Source organism: Sarcophilus harrisii, chromosome 3 (genome assembly GCF_902635505.1).
Source record: "Sarcophilus harrisii chromosome 3, mSarHar1.11, whole genome shotgun sequence".
In the NCBI taxonomy this organism is placed as follows: Eukaryota; Metazoa; Chordata; class Mammalia; order Dasyuromorphia; family Dasyuridae; genus Sarcophilus; species Sarcophilus harrisii.
In genome coordinates, this window is record NC_045428.1 from 524896701 (window position 1) to 524916030 (window position 19330).

At 34.3% G+C, this 19330-nt stretch overlaps 1 protein-coding gene across 2 annotated transcripts in view; it reads left to right on the plus strand.

The window, feature by feature from the left end:
• The window catches only part of LOC100929397 (phosphatidylinositol 3,4,5-trisphosphate 3-phosphatase TPTE2-like), a 74374-nt gene that overhangs the window by 36166 nt on the left and 18878 nt on the right, over positions 1 to 19330 (plus strand). For both annotated transcript variants that reach the window (XM_031961971.1, XM_031961972.1), the window contains exons 8-16: positions 4064 to 4163; positions 5025 to 5088; positions 7017 to 7081; positions 11112 to 11172; positions 12437 to 12518; positions 12636 to 12724; positions 14809 to 14870; positions 16255 to 16335; positions 18259 to 18364. In XM_031961971.1, the coding sequence (XP_031817831.1) occupies positions 4064 to 4163; positions 5025 to 5088; positions 7017 to 7081; positions 11112 to 11172; positions 12437 to 12518; positions 12636 to 12724; positions 14809 to 14870; positions 16255 to 16335; positions 18259 to 18364 (710 nt within the window). The remainder of the gene's footprint in view (positions 1 to 4063; positions 4164 to 5024; positions 5089 to 7016; positions 7082 to 11111; positions 11173 to 12436; positions 12519 to 12635; positions 12725 to 14808; positions 14871 to 16254; positions 16336 to 18258; positions 18365 to 19330) is intronic.

The following is a 19330-nucleotide window of genomic DNA, read 5'->3' on the forward strand; positions in this document are numbered from 1 at the left end:
AAATTTATGATCTATTTACAGATAGCTGACTCTGAAATGATTTTCACATCAGCAAATAATCATTGACTGTATGCTAAGTTGTAATCGATTTCATTTTTTAAATGTTCACCATATTCAGTGCCTTCCAACTTTTTTCTTGAAGAAAGGTTTGTAGTTTCATATTAATTTTACAAAAATTTTAATTGCTTCTGTTTCTTAACACCAAACCATATTTTCCAACATACTTTTCTCTTTCATGTCAAACTTTTCATTGAAGTCATTGAGTATCACTGTATATTTACTTTCTTTGGATGATAATTTTCTTGCTCTTGATGTCTTTTTAGTGATGTAACGATTCAGGTAGATAGAAGCAGTGTCGTAGTATGTTGTAATACAGGAGTCACCTGACAGTGGCTGTTGGAGATCCAACCCAGACCTGCAGAAAGTATTTCCTCATGTGAAAGGATGATACAAGGAGACTGAGAGGCCATTGCTGTTCTCTGACCTCTCTGCTGAGAGGCCATTGCATTGTTTGACCTCTCTCCTCTTCCCTCTGCTTCCAATTTATTTCATTCCCAATCCGCAACACCTGTGTCAGCAAAGGCTGCCCTGCAACTCCTTGAGATGCTATAATCCACAGCTGTGGAGGCTCTCAGAGAATTGACCTGCCCCTTAACAATAGTAGATAGAGCATTGGACCAATCAGGAACACTTCAAATCCAGTCTCAGACATAATTTCTAGCTATGTGACTTTAGACAAATCATCTAATCTCTGTCTTCCTCAGTTTCCTCATCTATAAAATGGGGGGAAATAGTTCCTATCTCTCAGGGATAAATTAGAAAATGTTTACAAAATGCTTTTCAAACTATAAAATACTATATAAATGCTAGCTAAGATGATCATTTTGATCAAGATGATGATAATTTCATTTTCAAAACCTGAATAATATGTAGTGATTTTTGCATATTTTCAATCTGTTTTTGAGAACCATTGAAGTAATTTTTATGCCAATTTTGCATACCCAATCCTTCCAAAAATGAGTTTTCCCATATTTTACTATATTGATCAATACTTAAATAAGCAGTTTAATTTGACTAAATAAAGCTAATAAACACAGGCAAAGTCATATGTATCTTAGACTTCCCAATTCCATTGTGCAAGAACTCACTCTAACTCATTCCACATTAGAGTGAAAAAACAAAAGGTTTCCTGTTCAACACAAACTTCCAATTCTTGAATTCAGAAATCACTCATAATAGTCTACTTGTGCCTAGATGCTATATGTCTTGCTTATCACAGAAACCTTAATCCTGCCTGAAATCTCTATACTGTTTATTCTTTGACTCAACAGGTCCAAAACTCACTGGTTTTACTTCATGCTTTCCCATATGTGGCTTCTGAAATAGGAATGCCCCCTAACCTCCCTCAGCACTGTCTCTCTCTGTCTCTCTGTCTGTCTGTCTCTGTCTCTGTCTCTCTTCCTCCTTCCCTCCTTCTCTCTCTGTCTGTCTGTCTGTCTCTGTCTATCTCTCTTCTTCTCTCCCTTCCTCCCTCTCTGTCTCTCTGTTTCTGTTTCTCTCTCCCATCTCTTTTCCTTTGAACACCCAACAACATCCCTTGCAACATAATGCAGGGTTCCCTAGAAAATACTTTATGACCCAGCTACTCCCAACTTTCACTACTCTCTGAGTCATATTGACTGCAAGAAAAAGTCCTTAAATCAGGGTGCAAGGGAGGGAGCAAGATGGATCACTTGCTATATGTCAATGATTTGCCCAGGTTTATACAACTAGTAAGTATCTGAAACTATTTTTGAACACAGAAAGTTGAATCTTGACTCCAGGTTGGGCACTGTGTCACTTAGTAAGCATCATGGCTTACTTATATAAATAATCAATACCTAATACCCTTTTTTCAATCCTTGACTTCTCTGATACCTTTGACACTATTCATATCCCTCCTCTTGACCTTTTTTTTCCTCTTTAGGGTTTTAAGACTTTATTTTCTTCTGGTCTTCCTCCCTCAGATTTCTTTGATTTAGTATATTCAATTGATTATATTGGATATTAATATGGATTATCTCTCCCTTTTCCCATCCCCACCCTCCCATACACATCCTGGATCCCTCTTGTACCCTCTTTCTTTCTTTTCTTTTCTTTTTTTTTCTAAACTCTCTTATTTTGTGATTTCAGAAACTTCCATGAGTTAAATGACCATATCTAAGATCATGATTCCCAGATTAACATATGCCTAATTTTAATGTCTCAGATCTTGTATCCTGGAAGGCCCAAGGGGATCTCAAACTTACCATGCCCAAAATAGAACTCATTATTTCCCCAACCTCCTTTTCAATTTTCTTTTTGCTATTGAGGTTAAAACCATTCTCCTAGTCATCCAGGCTTACATCCTCGGTATAATCCTTATCTCCTCATCTCCTCATTTATATTCACTCCATATATCCAATCAGTAGTCAAATCTTATCATTCCTTTTCCCACATTTCTTATTCAGATCCTCTTCTCTTCATCTACACAGCTACCATACAGGTCTCATATAACCTGGCTGGTCTCCATGTTTCAAGTTTCTCTCCATTCTGGTCCAATTACCATTCAGCTGCTAAAATGATTTTCTTGAATTATAGGTCTGGCCATGTCACTTTCCCTTCCAATTTGATAAACTCTAGTGGTTCTCTATTCCTTTTAGGATCAAATATAAAATACTTTATTTTCCATTTAAATGGGCTACAACCTGGTCCTTTCCTGTCTTTCCAGTCTTTATTTCCAGAGTATACCTTCTATCTTTCCATCTCTGTAATGGAACCTTTTCATGAACTCTTCAGTTCAGCTACATGGGCCTCCTCTTCCTCACACTTGACTCTCCCACCATCTCCTAATTCTATGTACTTGCCTGAGCTACTCCAACATCTGGTTCAAACCTTATCTTCTGTGGTGGGCCTTTGCATGACTTCCCCCCACCCCAGCCTTCTCCAATCTGTCCCTGCAAGACTACTTTCTGTTTTCATTGTAAAAATGTTGTGTATATCATCTGTATATTGTCTTCATGATGAGAGTGAATTTCTTGAGGGCAAGGTGGTTTTTTTCCCCCCTTTCTTTTCTTTTTGTTCTCTTTTTTCTGTATCCTTAGCATTTAGTACACAGTAAAAGCTCAATAACTATTTGTTGACTTACTAGTAGAAGTCTTCATGCAGACTCTGAGTAATCCCATGTCAGGATTGCTGCTGAGGCTCCTTCCAATTCTGAGATTTTGGGATTCAGTGTTCCTTGCTACCTCTGGTTTCCCTGATTTCCAGCTCCCTTTTATGTGTTATCTTCCTCCATTAAAATGTAAACTCCTTGGGAACAGGGATTGTCGTCCTTTCTGCTTTTTATAAATATTCTTAGTGCTTAGCACAGTGCCTGGTACATAGCAAACACTTAATAAATGTATGTTGACTTGACTGACTGCTGTTCACAACATTCCATTTCTGGTAATCAACTCAAGTTAAGCTTCAACTCTAACACTTCCAATTTGTCTATATATCTTAGACTTGGACACTGCATTATTCTTATAGTCACTAATTGGGATATTAAGACATCTTATGTAGAGTTTTGCAACTCAAAAAATGTTTTTCCCATTCATGATCTCATTTGTTCCTCACAATAACTGTGAGTTATGGAGGGTAGGTGTGATTTCCCACCAATAGTTTACAAAGAAAGAACCGAAGTTGATGGAAGTTAAATGAGTTTCTGAAGGTCTCTTAGTTAATAAATGCCCAACTGGGAATGAAACTGAGGCCTTTGGTCCTGTATTATTCCATAATATGAACATCTCAACTTCAACTTCTAGAGGCTTAAGATGGCTTTGGAGTTAATGGTGTTACTGATAACTATGTACTTAGAACAGTGAAACTTCCAAAAGCAATGCCCAGGTCCAGGAGTTCTACTTGAGTAAGGGTTCCTGAGTCCCCCCCCCCCCCCCCCCGGGTAGAAACACATTAAATTAAAAATGAGCTTCAACCTTTGAATCTTTCTTATCAGTAACTGCTAGTTCTGAAGTAAAATTATTTCTTTTGTATTCATTGTCAGGGTGACATTTCTTCTTAAAACTTTAAGACTTTTTGTTCTAATAAAAGTATTCCAACTGGCCAGTGAGAAAAATAAACTTGAAAAAGCAGCTAGAAAGTTGGTAAGTGGGCAAACCTTCTTTTGGATTCTGAAGCATATTTGTTATTCTAACTAGACCACATATATAGTGCCTGCCATGAGCTTGCTAAGTCCTTTATAAATATTAACTCATTCGATCTTCACAACCATGTTGGGAAACAAGGGGGCTAGTATCTCTGTTTTACAGTTGAGGAAACTGAGGCAGTCAATAGTTAAATGACTTGTTCAAGATCACAGAACTATTAAGTGCATAAAGCTGGATTTGAATTCAGTTCTTCCTAACTTAAAGTCTAGTATTGTATATCATTATGCTACCTAGCTGCCACCTGTTTTGGGAGATATTGGCAAGGATGACAGATATCTATATTATCTACAGTTATTTTAAATGGAATGTCTCTTGCTGCTGGACTTTGTTGGTAACATATAGAAATGCTGATGATTTATGTGGATTTATTTTGTATTCTGCAACTTTACTAAAGTTGTTCATTGTTTCTAGTAGTTTTTTTTTGTTGTTGTTCATTTTCTAGGATTCTCCAAGTATACCATCATATCATCTGTAAAGACTAATAATTTTGTTTCCTCATTACCTACTCTTAATTTCTTTTTCTTCTCTTATTACTAAAGCTAACATTTCTAATATAATAGTGAATAGTAATGTTGATAGCAGGCAGCCTTCTTTCAGCCTTGATCTTATTGGGAATGCTTCTAACTGGTGATTTTAGATAAATGCTGCTGATCATTTTAAGGAAAATTTCCTATGCTCTCTAGTGTTTTCAATAGGAATGGGTGTTGGATTTTGAATGACAGACATCTGGGTAACATTACATGTATGCTCTTTTTAGTTTGGCATATACCTAATAAATTTGTTATTTTTCTCTCCAAGGTTTCAGAAAACAAAAGACGTTATAGGAAAGATGGATTTGATCTGGACCTCACTTACATTACTGGTTTGTGCAGCTTGATGAAATTAACTAATGACTATATACAATGGTTTATTAGTTTGCATTACTAACTTTAAAATTTGTTCCTTTGTCAATAATTCAGTTTGTGTTTTGTCTTGATTTAATCCAAATCAAACTGCTTTTCAAAAGCATTTGAAATTTTTCTCTTAGTTCTTACTGAGTTCCCCTTCTACTCTTGCAAATATAGATGGAAGGGAGTGGGAGAAAAGAGGTAGTGTTTGAGTGGAAAGGAGGAAATCAATACTATTATTTTATCTCTTAAGCAGATGGAATGATTGTCACACATTCTGTAAACTATAGGAAGAAATCCTTCCCACGCTTTGTGGGGATTGTAATTACCCAATCTATAAGAAAAACCACTGAGGCATAGCTCTGAGTCAATGACACTTTATTAAAGGGTCAATGGTTCCCTCCAATGAAGTAGAACTCAGATTTTCCTCATGATCTCAGTTGCCTCTTAGTTTTATATTGCTTATGGGTGGAGAAGATCAGAAATAGTCTTAGTGGTGGATAGACTTTTCCCTTGACCTTCCAGGAGAGTCTACACAAAATACAGAGTCCCATTGGTTGACAAATGGTGTCGTAAGCAGACCTTAACAGACCCATGATAACTTTTCAGGAGATCCTATCAAGTCAATAAGTACGTTCACGAACTAGTAGAAAGACAGACCTCAGGTGGACAGCCAGAGTTACTCACTGGCTATGTGCTCATGATCATCTTCCCAGGTTGGGCAACAGAGGGATGACAAGGGATGGGGGGGCAACAAAAATAGTTGGAAGACTTTCCATGTAACTGAATCATTTCCATCATGCTGGTCTTGGTCACCATAATAAGAAAAAAACAAGTGTCAAGATCTTCTAGTTAGCTTCCTAAACAATCTGCAATTCATAGCTCAGAGAGCTATTATCAGAATTTATAATCACCAATCCTATGGATTCATATCAAACTGATTATACTAATTAGAATAAAATAGGAGTCCAATTAATCATCTTTCACATCTCTTCTGAGATTTACCTCAGTTATCAGGGCTTGCTTTCACTGAAGCATTGGATATTCAATTGATAGCATTTTCAAAGTTAAAATATTCTCTATCAAATGTCCAAAATTTGAGTTCAGAATAGTCCAGTCTAGAATGGGGTCTAAAAAAAGTTTAATTGGGCCCAGGGACAGCAAAAAGACTTTAATTTAAGGATTTCTCAGTAATTTTGGTCACTGTTTTGGAAAGTTCCTGGATCCATAGAAGTTAAGTCAAAAAGCATTTTTAAGCACTTGTTGCTATGTGTTTGGCACTGTGTTAAGCACTAGGAAGACAAAGAAACAACAAAAACCCAAAACAAAACCCCAACTCTTTCTTCAAGGAACTCACAATGGGAGAGATAAAATGTACAAACAAGTACACATAGGGTAAGTTGGAGACAATCTTGAAAGACTTAAGTAAAGTTACCAAAACCATTATTAGAGGTTGAGTTTTGATTCAATCTTCCAAATGTCCTTGGGCCCAGATATGAATCACTGTTAGTCTAAGCCCCTTCCCCTCTCAAGGTTACTGCTGATGAAAGCAGACACAAATCCTTTTTCAATTAGCCTCAACTAGATATTTCAATTACTATTAGATGGCCCTTGAAACTCATGGATTTAAATGATCATTCTACTCAATAAAATTTCCAAAATCTCAGTCCATCCTAGTCACAGGGCTGATTTGTTTCTATTCTGTGACTCTTAATTACCTGAAAGAAACTTTCTACTAGAAAAGGGGCTTCTAAATAGTGTAACTATAAATATATACTAAATACATATTTATAATAAATGTATACATATAAATATTAAATCTGTATTTTTGTGTGTTTGCAAAATCTTACAATTTCATAATGTTAATGATTTCTTAATAGGAAAAATTTATTTTCACTTTCAGATAATGTTATTGCCATGTCCTTTCCATCATCTGGAAGTCGGTCACTCTATAGAAACCCCATTAAAGTAAGAGAGAATGTTATCTAATAGGTATTCATTTTGTATTTTTCAATGAAAATAGACTGAGTCCATTACAGTTTTATATTTCAAGAGATATATCTATCAATGCACACAGTCTCTAACTTATATAGGCCATTTTATGTTTTCTGAGAATCACCTCTTCATTGGTACCATCAAAATTAACTCCACTGCCTTCCTTAATCCCTAACTCCTGTCTTCCTACTTGCTTCTTTTTGATCATTTCTAGTTGCCCTCTTATAATCATTTGAAGATTTATCAACTCTATCCCCATCCTCCAACCTGAAGCCTCACTCTCCTGCTCCCCAACTCTAGAATAAATCTAGATGGTCACTAACTTTACATAAATGCTTTAGAACAGAGAATAACCTCAATTGCAAATAACACTTTTTCTACTGAATCAGGGGACTGTTACATGGAATGTGATGGTCTTGACTCATGGACCAAATGACTCAGAGAACTGTGGGTACATATAGGCATTACATAGTACTAATCACTCTGCCTTACAGGTCAGGAATATTTTCATCTCCTCCCTATTAGATACTTTAGAAATAATACCTACTTTACCCTGGAGCCAGGAAGAGAAATATGCATATAAGCTTAGCCACATTATGTTCATCTTTCATCATTGCCTCAATAGCTTTGTCTTTTCCTCCTTCCACTGTTCCATGTCCCAGAACTTCCTTATCTGTCACTTCTACTAAGGTAGAAATCTAGGCTATGATGATATTGATACCAAATGGAAATATTACAATATTGTGACTCTCTGAGAAAATAGGAGTGAAAACACAGAGGTCATATACTAACAAATATGTCTCCTAACTACCATTATATCCCTTAGATAGCTTTCACACCTTTGGTTTGATGTAAGTCTTGATGGTCCTCTTCACTGTGATGCTTGATTTTGATTGGATCATTCCCCAGTGCTTTTACAAATAAATAATTCACAACAGAAATTGCTTTAGGACTTGCTCAAAGACACAAAGCTAGTAGGAGTTAGAGAATAGCTTTTGACTTTTGAGTCAGTATTTTCCCCATTGTACATTTGATGCTTCTTGCTGGCACGTTACTTGGTTTAACTTTTGAAGTGAGTCATTGTTTCAATTGAAGTAATCAGTATATGTATAATGCAGATGATCTCCTAAATTGCCCCATATATCTATTCTTGGCTCTATTCTAGCCAGCATTTTCATTAATCACTAAAACAAAATACATGGTATACTTATGAAATTTGCTATTGACACAATACTGTATAACTAACATATTAAAATCTCATAATGGGTATTGAGGATAGTGCAGTTATGTTGGGAAAAGCTCAAACAATTACACATGATCTGAAAATCATTCAAATGGGTCTATCTACTTGCACTGCCCATCCCAAAAGGTTAGATTACGAACAAATTTAAAGGTTTGTCCAAATAACAACATCACCATAACTTAAAAACAGATATTTTTTTCATCCATTTAGTTGACCCTTTGAATAGTATTAAACTGATCTCTTTTGCATGATCATATATCTCATCTAGGAGATCCCATAATATTCTAGGGCTTGTTACAATCAGTACAATATTATATGTAAAGGGCACATTTGTGACCATCTAGGATGTGATCTCTAAAGTGGGAGGTCCTAGAATAATTGAAAGGAATGTATGATCAATCATTTATAGGTGAAAAGTTTAGTTACCTCTCTCCCATCTCACAAGTTAATTATGAGTTTTTCCAACACAGTTATACTATCCCCATCACCTATTATGATAGAACACTTCTCACTTCATGCTTTTAACCATACTATCCTTTTGTGCCTATGCCAGGTATAAATCCCTCAGAGTACTTGTAAATTAATAGAGACCAGATACCTATAGCAATTATGTAGGTAAATTTCTCTCCCCTCCACTCAAATATCTTTATACTCTACCCACCAGATAACTTCAATGTATTGCACTGAAGGGGCTCTGAGAAATTGACCCAAGAGACCCGTGAGAACCTGCTCCATCCTCTTCAATTGCTTTGCACCTAAGATCTCATTAGATCATCTTTTCCTCATACTCACCTCTTTCCCATACTTGTTTATTACTACTGAAGGCACCATTATCCTTACAATTACTCAATTATACCATCTCAGTGTTATACTCCACCCCTCAATCTCACCCCACATATCCCACATACTGCCAAATCTTAACCATTTTCATCATTCACACCATCCCTTCCCTCTGCCCACAAAGTCACCATCCTTCAAATCCTCATTATTCTTAACAAGATTATTGTAACACTGTCCTAATTTGTTTTTCCTACCTTAAATCTCTCACCACTTTAATTTACCTTATACATTGCAGCCAAAGTGATATTACCTTATAAATATAATAAATAGATTACTTATAAATAGATAAATAGTGGAGTGTATCACTACACTATTCAATCTATTCCAATGGTTTCCTTTTTCTTCTGGGATGAAATATACACTACTCTGTTAGAAGAATGGAAAACCCAAGAGACAGAGTTTCTTTCTAATTAATAATCAGTTTATTAATTAGGCTAGCAAGTAATCAATAAGTTAATGGCTAGTGCTCTCTCACAGGGTAACTAGTCCCTTCATGGAGGTCACTGAATGCTTAAATATCTTTGGAAAAATGTGGAGATCAATCCTGAAGGATGAATCAAGGAGAGAATGAATATGATAATGAGAGGTGGGCTCTTTTCTGGGTGGGGTGAATTTTGAGCCAAGGTCAGAAATGTTCTTAACAGACTGGTCTTTGAGCAAGCAAAAAGATCTTTGGGTCCTATATATAAATTGGTTATTAATATAATGAGGATCTATAATAATAATTAAACATTATTAATATAATAATAGTCATTTTTCTCATTGTTTGATTTCTAAAGCCCTTCTTTCATACTCTATGATACAATCAAATTTGTCCTTTTGTTACTCCCAGGATTCTTTGAATGAATGTTTAATAACCTTATGACACCCATTTCACTTGCTAATCAGATACTTTTTCCTCTGGTGGGGATGAGGGTAATTCTGCGGCATATGGTTGAGGTTACTAGAAGTATGAACACTTGGATAAGTAAGGTGTTACACTATATTTTTTTAAAATGTCATTTTGACACTTAAGGGATCAATAGTCAACCAAGCATATGAGAGTATAGCCCACTAAGAGATCAGTCTGAATGGACTTATATTTAAAATAAGAGCAATGGGACCAATTTTCACAATAAAGCTATTAGGGCAGATAAGTGGTGCAGTGCATAAGCACTGAACCTGGAGTCAAGAGAACCTAAGTTCAAATCCAGCCTCAGACATTTGGGACTTAACTAGCTGTGTGACTCTGGGCCAGTCATTTAACCCTGATTGCTTCAGAAAAGGAAGGAAGGGAGGAAGAGAGGAAGGAAGGAAGGAAGGGAGGAAGGTAGAGAGGAAGGGAAGGAAAAGAAAACAAAATTACTGAACATGTTTATAAGGTCAAATTAGCCTTGTTTTCCTAGTCAAAATAGCAAGCTAACATAACAATGTTACAATGCTTATAGATGACTTATTCCCTATCAGTAGGATTATTAGGTATATAGGCAATCTGAGGATATATATATATACTCTTGTTCTTTATACCTTCCTTGGAGAGACTGTCCAGAGTGCTGAATTTAGTCAGGAAACCGACTTGAGACAAGTATTATTAGCTTTGCTACCTCCATGGGCAAGTCACTCAATCTAGCTAAACTTTCATTTCCTTTATCTGAAAAATGAAAGTAACTCGATATACTTAATTTCCTGAAGTTATTGTGAGAGTTGAATTATTCATGCATGGAAAATCAAATTCCTAAATAAATAAGTTATTATTATTTAATAAAATAAAAAGCACTGTTATTTAAAAGTGCTAAATGAGAATCTTCATAATTATTGTTGTCATGTAGTAATAATAATTTAATAATCAGTTAAGCATCTTGAGGTTAGCAAATATTCTACATTTTATAATGTATGTATTATGTATATGTGAGAAAATATATACATTTGTATATGTTTTAGGAAGTTGCAAGATTCCTGGATACAAAACATAAAGACCACTACAAGATCTACAATTTATGCAGTATGTATGAATTCTCTCTTTTGATATTCTGGTTTGAATATAAGCATTTAGCACAAAATTTTGTCCCTGGCTCAAAATAGGAGCTTAATTAATAACCTAGTCGACTTGTTATTGATTGAAGTCAGTGCCTTCTAGCAGGTGATAGTCTCACTTACTCAGGATTAGTCCCAGTTTCTTCATTTGTTAAATGGAGTTAAACATAGAATCTGCCTCCAAGGTTCTTGTGAGATTTAAATAAGATAACGTTTGTAAAGCACTTAGCATAATGCCTGGCACATAGTAAGTACTTTAGAAATGTCTATTCCTTCCTTATTATAATTTCATTTTCTTCTAGTAACTATTTTTAAAAGATCTTTGCCCTCACTCTCATTTATCTTTTAAAGGTCTTATCTTCTATTGGACCCATTTTTTTTTTTAAAGACAGAAGCTTAGTGTGGAATCAAAATATTATAAAAAGGAAAGAATATGAGACATAAAAGAATATGAGACAAACTGTTAAAGCTAGAAGGAACTTTAAAAAATCAATGCAATATATCACTTTAAACTTTTAGAGAGACTGAGGTCCAGTGGAAAAAAGTAACTTCTCCAAAGTGACATAACAATCTAAGACTAGAATCCAGGTGTCCTAACTTACAATTCAGTTCTCTTTCTACTTCACTCTTTCTACTTTTTACTCTACTCCTTGAACTTTTTTTAGGTGAAGCCTATGTATGTCTGCATCAGAATCTTCATGGAGGTGTAAACTCTTTCCCACATATCCCAGATGGAGATTTTTCTCAAAATCAATTATCCATTGAAATCATGGAACTGAGATATGTGTTTGTGTGTATGTGTGTGTGCGTGTGTGTGTGTGTGTGTGAATCCCCATCTCTATGGTGATTCTGATACAAGGATACATCAGTTAGAATTAGGCTAAGAACCACCTTTATATTTTTTACTTGAAAATTCAGATAAATTGAATATATTTTTCTTGCTCCTATCCCTTGATCAATTGCATTTACCTCTGCTGTGGGTCCTATTGGGTGTTGCACTATTAGCCATTTGCTGAGGTTTTATATGTTAAGACTATGACCTCAGGGCATAATTGAGAAGCTAATGCTACTCCTATTTTCCTATTCCTACAGTTTCAAAATTTTCCTGTACAACTCTTCTTGGATAGAGAGGGCAAATCCTTAAGTGGGCTAAGTGAACTGCCATTTTTGTGTCTGCTAATGTCAAGTCTGTTAGTTTAATGCATAAGTTTAACTTCTGTTATCTGTTTTAGGTGAGAAAACGTATAACCCTTCACATTTCCATAACAGGGTAGAAAGATTCCCTATTGATGATCACAATGTCCCCACCATAATGTAGGTTGCATACCAAGTTTCCTGAGGGAGAGGGGAGTACTAAGTAGGAGGGAGGGGGAATCTTGATTTTTCAAAATAATACTTTTATTCAACTAAAAATCATTTGCTTTTAACCAGTGATATGCTGAAATTTGTGGACAGTGTATTTGAATGGATGGAAAAGGATCCAAAAAATATAATTGTAGTTCACTGTATGGGAGGCAAAGGTAATACTTTTTCTCTGTCTCTTGGATTCAACTTCTTTAGCTGTACTGATCTTCAATTGAAAGAAAAAGAGGTCTCAAGTAAATTTCTATGCCACAGTCTCTTCATGCAGAATTATGAGCTCAGACCAAGGATAAACTATATTTCTCTAGTCTCTTCTCCTTATTCTGATTTAGACTTGAAATGCATCTTTAGTTCTTTTTCTTAGTCAGATGGATCTCCAATGAGCAAGATGGGAATTAGGTACAAAAAGCCTGTGTATGTCCTAATATTTGAAAATCAGACATTTTCCATTCCAGAGGGAACATGACGAGAATGTTTTAAATTGGCTAGTGTGTTTGAAATATATCTAAGAAATATTGTTTGTGAACATAGAGGCCTTAGAAATTGATAAAAGCATTTTCTTTTTTTAAAAAAAGTCACAGACAACAGAATGCAATAATCATGAATAGAGATCAGTCCCCCTTTCTATTCTCTATTTCTAACATGGATAATAATTTTAAAATCTTTTTTTCTACATTTCCTATGACACATCCATTCAAATCCTACTAGCTCAGATTCCATTTTGAAAGATCAAGTAAAATCCTCCCTGGTTGTATTGGCCTAAAGTGACCTCTTTTTCTTTTGAATCCCTTTATTTTCTGGGAAAGTCATTTAGCAATTGCAGATATGCTATTTAAACATTTTATTGCTTAAATTTTAACATGATAAGCTAGTCTGGGAACTAAATAAACAAATTCCTTGAAGAAGGAGCTAGTCTTTAAATCTCCTATTGTACATAAAACATTTGGGATTTTTTTTCTGATTTAAATATAATCAGAGAAGACAGGCTTTTCTAGAACTCAAAATGTCATTCATGGTAACATATTGTACTTAGATGAAACATGGAAACCATATGTCCACCACCCTGGAACAAGGAAACTTTTAGCATGTGGTACAGGAACAGGGCATATTATCTCTCCATTCCATTTTTAAAGGATTTTGAATAACTCTTCATATACAGTTATAGCACAATATTTGATATGAAACTTCTACTATCAGCTACTTAACCTGGATGCCAAACATAATGTCATGTATCTCTCTTTAGCTGTACATAAGAAGCTTCTAGGAGACCAGTTAGGAGAATATTTTCCTTTTTGAACATATTGTAGAATTGGCTAAATTGATTTCAGTTCAAAAAACAAATATTAAGTGATGCCCATTGAAACACATTCCCAATGAAACAAATTAGCAAGTAATGTGTTTTGTAGAAAAATGAGTAAGAAAAGACTTCTTTGCTCCAGAACTTATACCAGTAAAAAAGATAAGACAAGAACACAAATAGCTGTAATGCAAATTTAAATAAAAGATGTCTCAGTGCAGTTTTATTCTTTAATAATATAAAGACTTAAAGTTATTTTAAAAAATCTATTAACTTAAAGGTTAAAAGTTATTGAAGCCTAAAACTTTACTGAGACCTTTGGACACTCCTTATACTAAAAACATAAATGGAGTACAAAGTGCTTTAGAAAGTATAATTATAAAAGGATAGATCATTTCCAAAAGAAGAAATAAGTGACTTTAAGAATGATATAGATTTGACAGAGACTTAGCACAAGGGAAAATATTGCAAAGTATTAACGGAGGCAGTTAAGTGGAAAAGGATAGCTAAAGCCCTGGGCCTGGAGTGATCTGAATTCACATCAAGCCTCAGGTACTTATTAGGTGTGTGACTCTGGGTAGGTTACTGAACTTCTGTTTACCTCAGTTTCCTTATCTGCAAAATGAGGGAAATAATAGTATACAACTTCCAGGATTGTTGAGAGGATAAAATGGAATAAGATTTATAAAGTAATTTGCAAACCTTAAAATGTTGTTGTAGTTCTTCTTCTTGTTGTTAGGTCTTAGTGTGGGAAAATAATGAATTAGAAACCTGAAGTGTGTTCAAGTTCAAGCCTGTGAAATATTTGATTATTTCTGAAGTATGATTTATATTTAGGTCAAAAAAGAACAAATTCAGGTTATAATCTTTATAAATGGCTAGCAATATTAAGATTGAAAATACTCTCCTATTGAGCAATGGTCAATTGATCAATTTCTTTTCTAGGCAGGACTGGAACTATGATCTGTATTTGGCTTATTGCTAGTGAACATTTTAATACTGCAAAGGTATGAAATGCACTAATAAGAATTATATTGTTCTGCTGGTTATTTAGATAAACCTTACCAGGTCTGAAAAACCATTGAAAGAAATTAGACACTATTAAGATGACTATTTGAGTTGTAGTACTGCAATGGGAGGTTGAATATACAATAATGTCAAAGGTACCTTTCAACTCTTAAGATCCTTTAAAAAAAAAACAAAAAACTAAACCTATAATTTCATTGGTACAAGGATTTCCTAGTGAATAAATTTCATCTACCAATGAAAATTGGTCTTGCTTTACAATTATTAGTTTTAAAGATTTGCCTAGGACACTGAGAAATTAAGTGATTTTAATATGTGTCATGGTGAGGTCTTGAACCTATATCATCACTATGATTATCATCATTGTTATCATTTAACTAGTGCCAACTAAATGCCAGGCACTGTGCTAAGGATTTTATGTTAGTCTTGATATGATCTTTTAATCCTGGGAAGGTTATGAGCCATTATTTTCTTTTCACTGGGGAGGGTATGTGTCTAAATTCAACAAATAAACAGCAGAATTTAGAATAGAAACAATGTCCTCGTAGCTGGTGACAAAATTACCTCATTTTATCTCCACAACAACCCTGAAAAATGCTGTACCCATTTACAGATGAAAAAATTTAAAGAAATGGAACTTAAGTGAATTATCTAAGATAAGCTAATCGGTAAGTGTGGGATACCAAATTTGAATGTTGTTCTGTCTTCAAAGCTTTGTGCACTATGGTACCATCGAACTGCCATATTTTACTGATTCCAAAGCCAGCTCTCTCTTAATATTTCCCCTGATGCCTGCCTTTAGGCCTATGATTCTATGGTGCTTGAATGGGATTTTTCTTTGGAGAGATCAATCCCTTTCTCTCAGTGAGGAAACAGTTGCCAGAACATGTGAATTATATTCTAAATTCTCCTGTTTGTTGAATTTAGAAAATCCTCTCTTCAGGGAAATGAGAATAATAGCTTGCCTCCCTTATAACATAAAAGATGACATTAAAACTAATTAAATACAAAATTAAATATATGAAGCTCTTTAGACATCCTTATAGGTACTATGTAAACCAAAGTTAATGCTGATCCTAAGATTCTTATTGTGACATTTACAAAAATATATGGATTAAATGATTTCTAAATGAGACAAAGTAAGAAGAAAGATAAAGATTCAATATGCCTCATCAAACATGTGTGCTCTGAAATTCCAAATTCAGATAATCTCAGCCCAAACAATATTGACCAGAGTAATAAAGGTGTCATTAGTTCCATTAGAAACCTTAGGTGAGTTTTGATGAGGAAATTAAGTAAAAAAAATATTGAAAACTATTTGCTACCTAGTTGAGTCTTGTTTGAGTTTTTCATTTTTTTCTAAAGGAATCCCTAGAATATTTTGGAAAGAGAAGAACAGATACAGCTTCTAGCTCCAAATATCAAGGAGTAGAGACTCCTTCACAGGTGAGCTTTTAAGGAAAGAATAAGTTTTCTAGGAAAGGGGTCACAAAAAGTAACTTTTTAAAAAATTATTATTGTATTAAAATAAATAAAAAAATTAAAAATTACTTTTATCTCTTAGAAATTCAATATAATTAGTGAATTTAATAATTTCTTGCAAGATAAGAGATAGCAGTAATCTTCACTCTCTTTGACTGTGGCAAGTTAGAGAATTCTTGAGGCTTTTAAAAATTTATTTTTGGTGACTTCTGTGACAAGTTTTCCTTAGAATATATAGCCTATCTTCTACTTTCTAAGAATCATATTTTAAAGTTCTATGGAAAAAATTTTAAAAAATAAAGTGATATGGTTGGGTTATTGTCACAAAAGATATCAGAGTAATTTCTAAAGATTCTATACCTTACTGGATATGATAGTATAATTGCTAATGGAAAATAAATTACTGTTAAGAAAAAAAAAATAAAAGGAGTGAATTCACACAGGTACTTCCCAATAAATAATAATTTCTTTTTTAAAGTACATAAAATACATGTATAATTAGTATATTTTATCTTTTATCTTTTATTCCCAAAATTCAGACTTATTTTCTGGTATGGAAGGACAAAAAATTTCATGGGGATTTTCCAGATCATGGGGGTACTGCAACAATATGGAAGGGATAAGTTACTAGTGTTCCCTCATGTGAGTGCTGAGATCTCTGTGATTAAATGGATCCATGAATGGTTATCACTAGTAGAACAGATACTGAGGGTGAAAGCAGGATTCAGGGTGAGGGAAAGAATTCTAAGTTCTCTATGCTGGACTGACAGAATGAAATCATCATAGAAACATTGTAGACAGGGGGAAGAATTAGGAAGTAATATTTGCTTTTCAAAATGCCTTACCCCCTTTCTTAAATTTCTAATTACACAGTTTCATATTCTTAAGAGAACCTTCTCATCTTTATTTAACCATCTCTTCTTCAAAACTTTGCTCACCATTTAGCTCCTCAAAGTATTTTCAGGCTAATTCTACTGACTCCATCATTCCAAACATTTTAGTGAGCGAGCCTTACCTATCATATAATTAGTTGTGTATATACTCCCATTTTTCTTTTGATATAGTATGAAGCTACTTGACTAGCTTCATACTAGCTCCATAGCTAACTCCAATGGTTTAGAATGAGTGTAAATAGCAGTTATTTTCTGTTCTGGCCAGAAACTTGGGGGTCTCCCCACCTTGGGTGATATTTTTGTGATGGTTAATTAGGCCATCTTTTATATCAATTCTTACCTAGCCTTTAGACATTGAATGAGTATTGCCACAGATAAACTGAGGTCTAGAAAAGACTTTAATTTAGAAATGCCAAGGTCATCCACTGCATTTCAAGCCATCATCAATCATCTTGACTTAGGTCTTGTCACTAGTCTTTGATGACTCTGGAGTAGAGAGTGAAGCTGACAACTTTACACAACTGTCTCATTTAAATTCAATTCATGGTAAGTCAATATATCACCCTTCTGATGTCATTGGTCCTCTTTAAGAATGAAGGATGAGGGGCAACTAGGTGGTACAGTGAATAGAGCACCAGTCCTGAAGTCAGAAGGATCTGAATTCAAATTTGACCTCAGACACTTAACACTTCCTAGCTGTGTGACCCTGGGCAAATCATTTAACCCCAATTGTCTCAGCCAAACAAAAAAAGAATGAAGGATGAAAAACAACATGTTAAATATATTTTTCACTTACGTTTAGCTTCTTATCTCTCCCATTGAACATAAATAAATAGCAAAGGCTATCTTCTTTGTAACATCCCATTGCCCTTGTTACAAAAATTTCAAGGTATTTGCTCTATAAATGTTTGTTAACACTTAAATTAATTGCAGAGAAACTGGAATGTCTATTTTACACCTCTTCACTTACATGGACTTTTCCCTTATATTACAGAGAAGATACATTGAATATTTTGCCCTGATAAAGAACAAGTACCTTTGGGCTGTCCCTCAATCTAAGACACTGAAGATATCTTCCATCATTATTCATTCAATTCGAGGTGAGTATATTTAAAATAATTGAAGGTAATTTGAATTTGGTTACAGATATGTTCTATGTCTACGTGAGTTCATGTATGTGTATATGTATATATGAACATGTATTATATCTAGTATACATAGCTAAAAATTTTTAGTTAATTGATTTTGTTCATGAAGAGAAATAATGATAAGAACATTGCTTTAGCCAATATATACGAACTCATCTGCCACTTAGGGTCTGCCTGTAGTTAAGGAGTTAAAGGGGTTAAATAATTTTCCCATGATCACAGAGTTAATTATGTGTCAGTGATTGGTATTTGTAATTGGTATTAAAATGCTAAGGCTAGCCTTATATTCACTATGCTGCTCTATAGTACATACATTCACACAAAAAGATTTCTAGTAGCTCTTTGTTGTAACAAAAAACTAGAAACAAAAGGAGTGCCCATGAATTGTGAATTGACTGATCAAAATATAGTAATAACTGTAATGGAATATTACTGTGTCCTTAGGAATTATGAAAGAGTTGATTTTTAAAAAATTTGGGAAACCATATGTACAAAATGAAGTTAACTGGACCAAGAGAACAACGTGTATGACAATAATAATATTGTAAATGTTGCTCCCCTTGACTTCTCCCAATTCCCATTTACCTTGGAAAGGTAATAGATTAGACATGTATAGTCATGTAAAACATTTCCATAATAGTCATGTTGTGAAGGAAAACATAAACCAAAAAACCCCTCAAGAAAAATAAAATAAAAAAATATTCCTCAATCTACATCATACCTATCATTTTTCTTTGAGTTTTTCATCATAAGTCTTTCAAGTTGTATTGAATTGTTGTAATGCTGAAAATAGTTATGTCATTCATAGTAGATCACCTAACAATATTGTTGTTACTTTATACACAGTATATTTCACTTTGCATCAGTTTATGGAAGTCTTTTTAGGTTTTTCTGAGAGCATCTTGCTCATCATTTCGT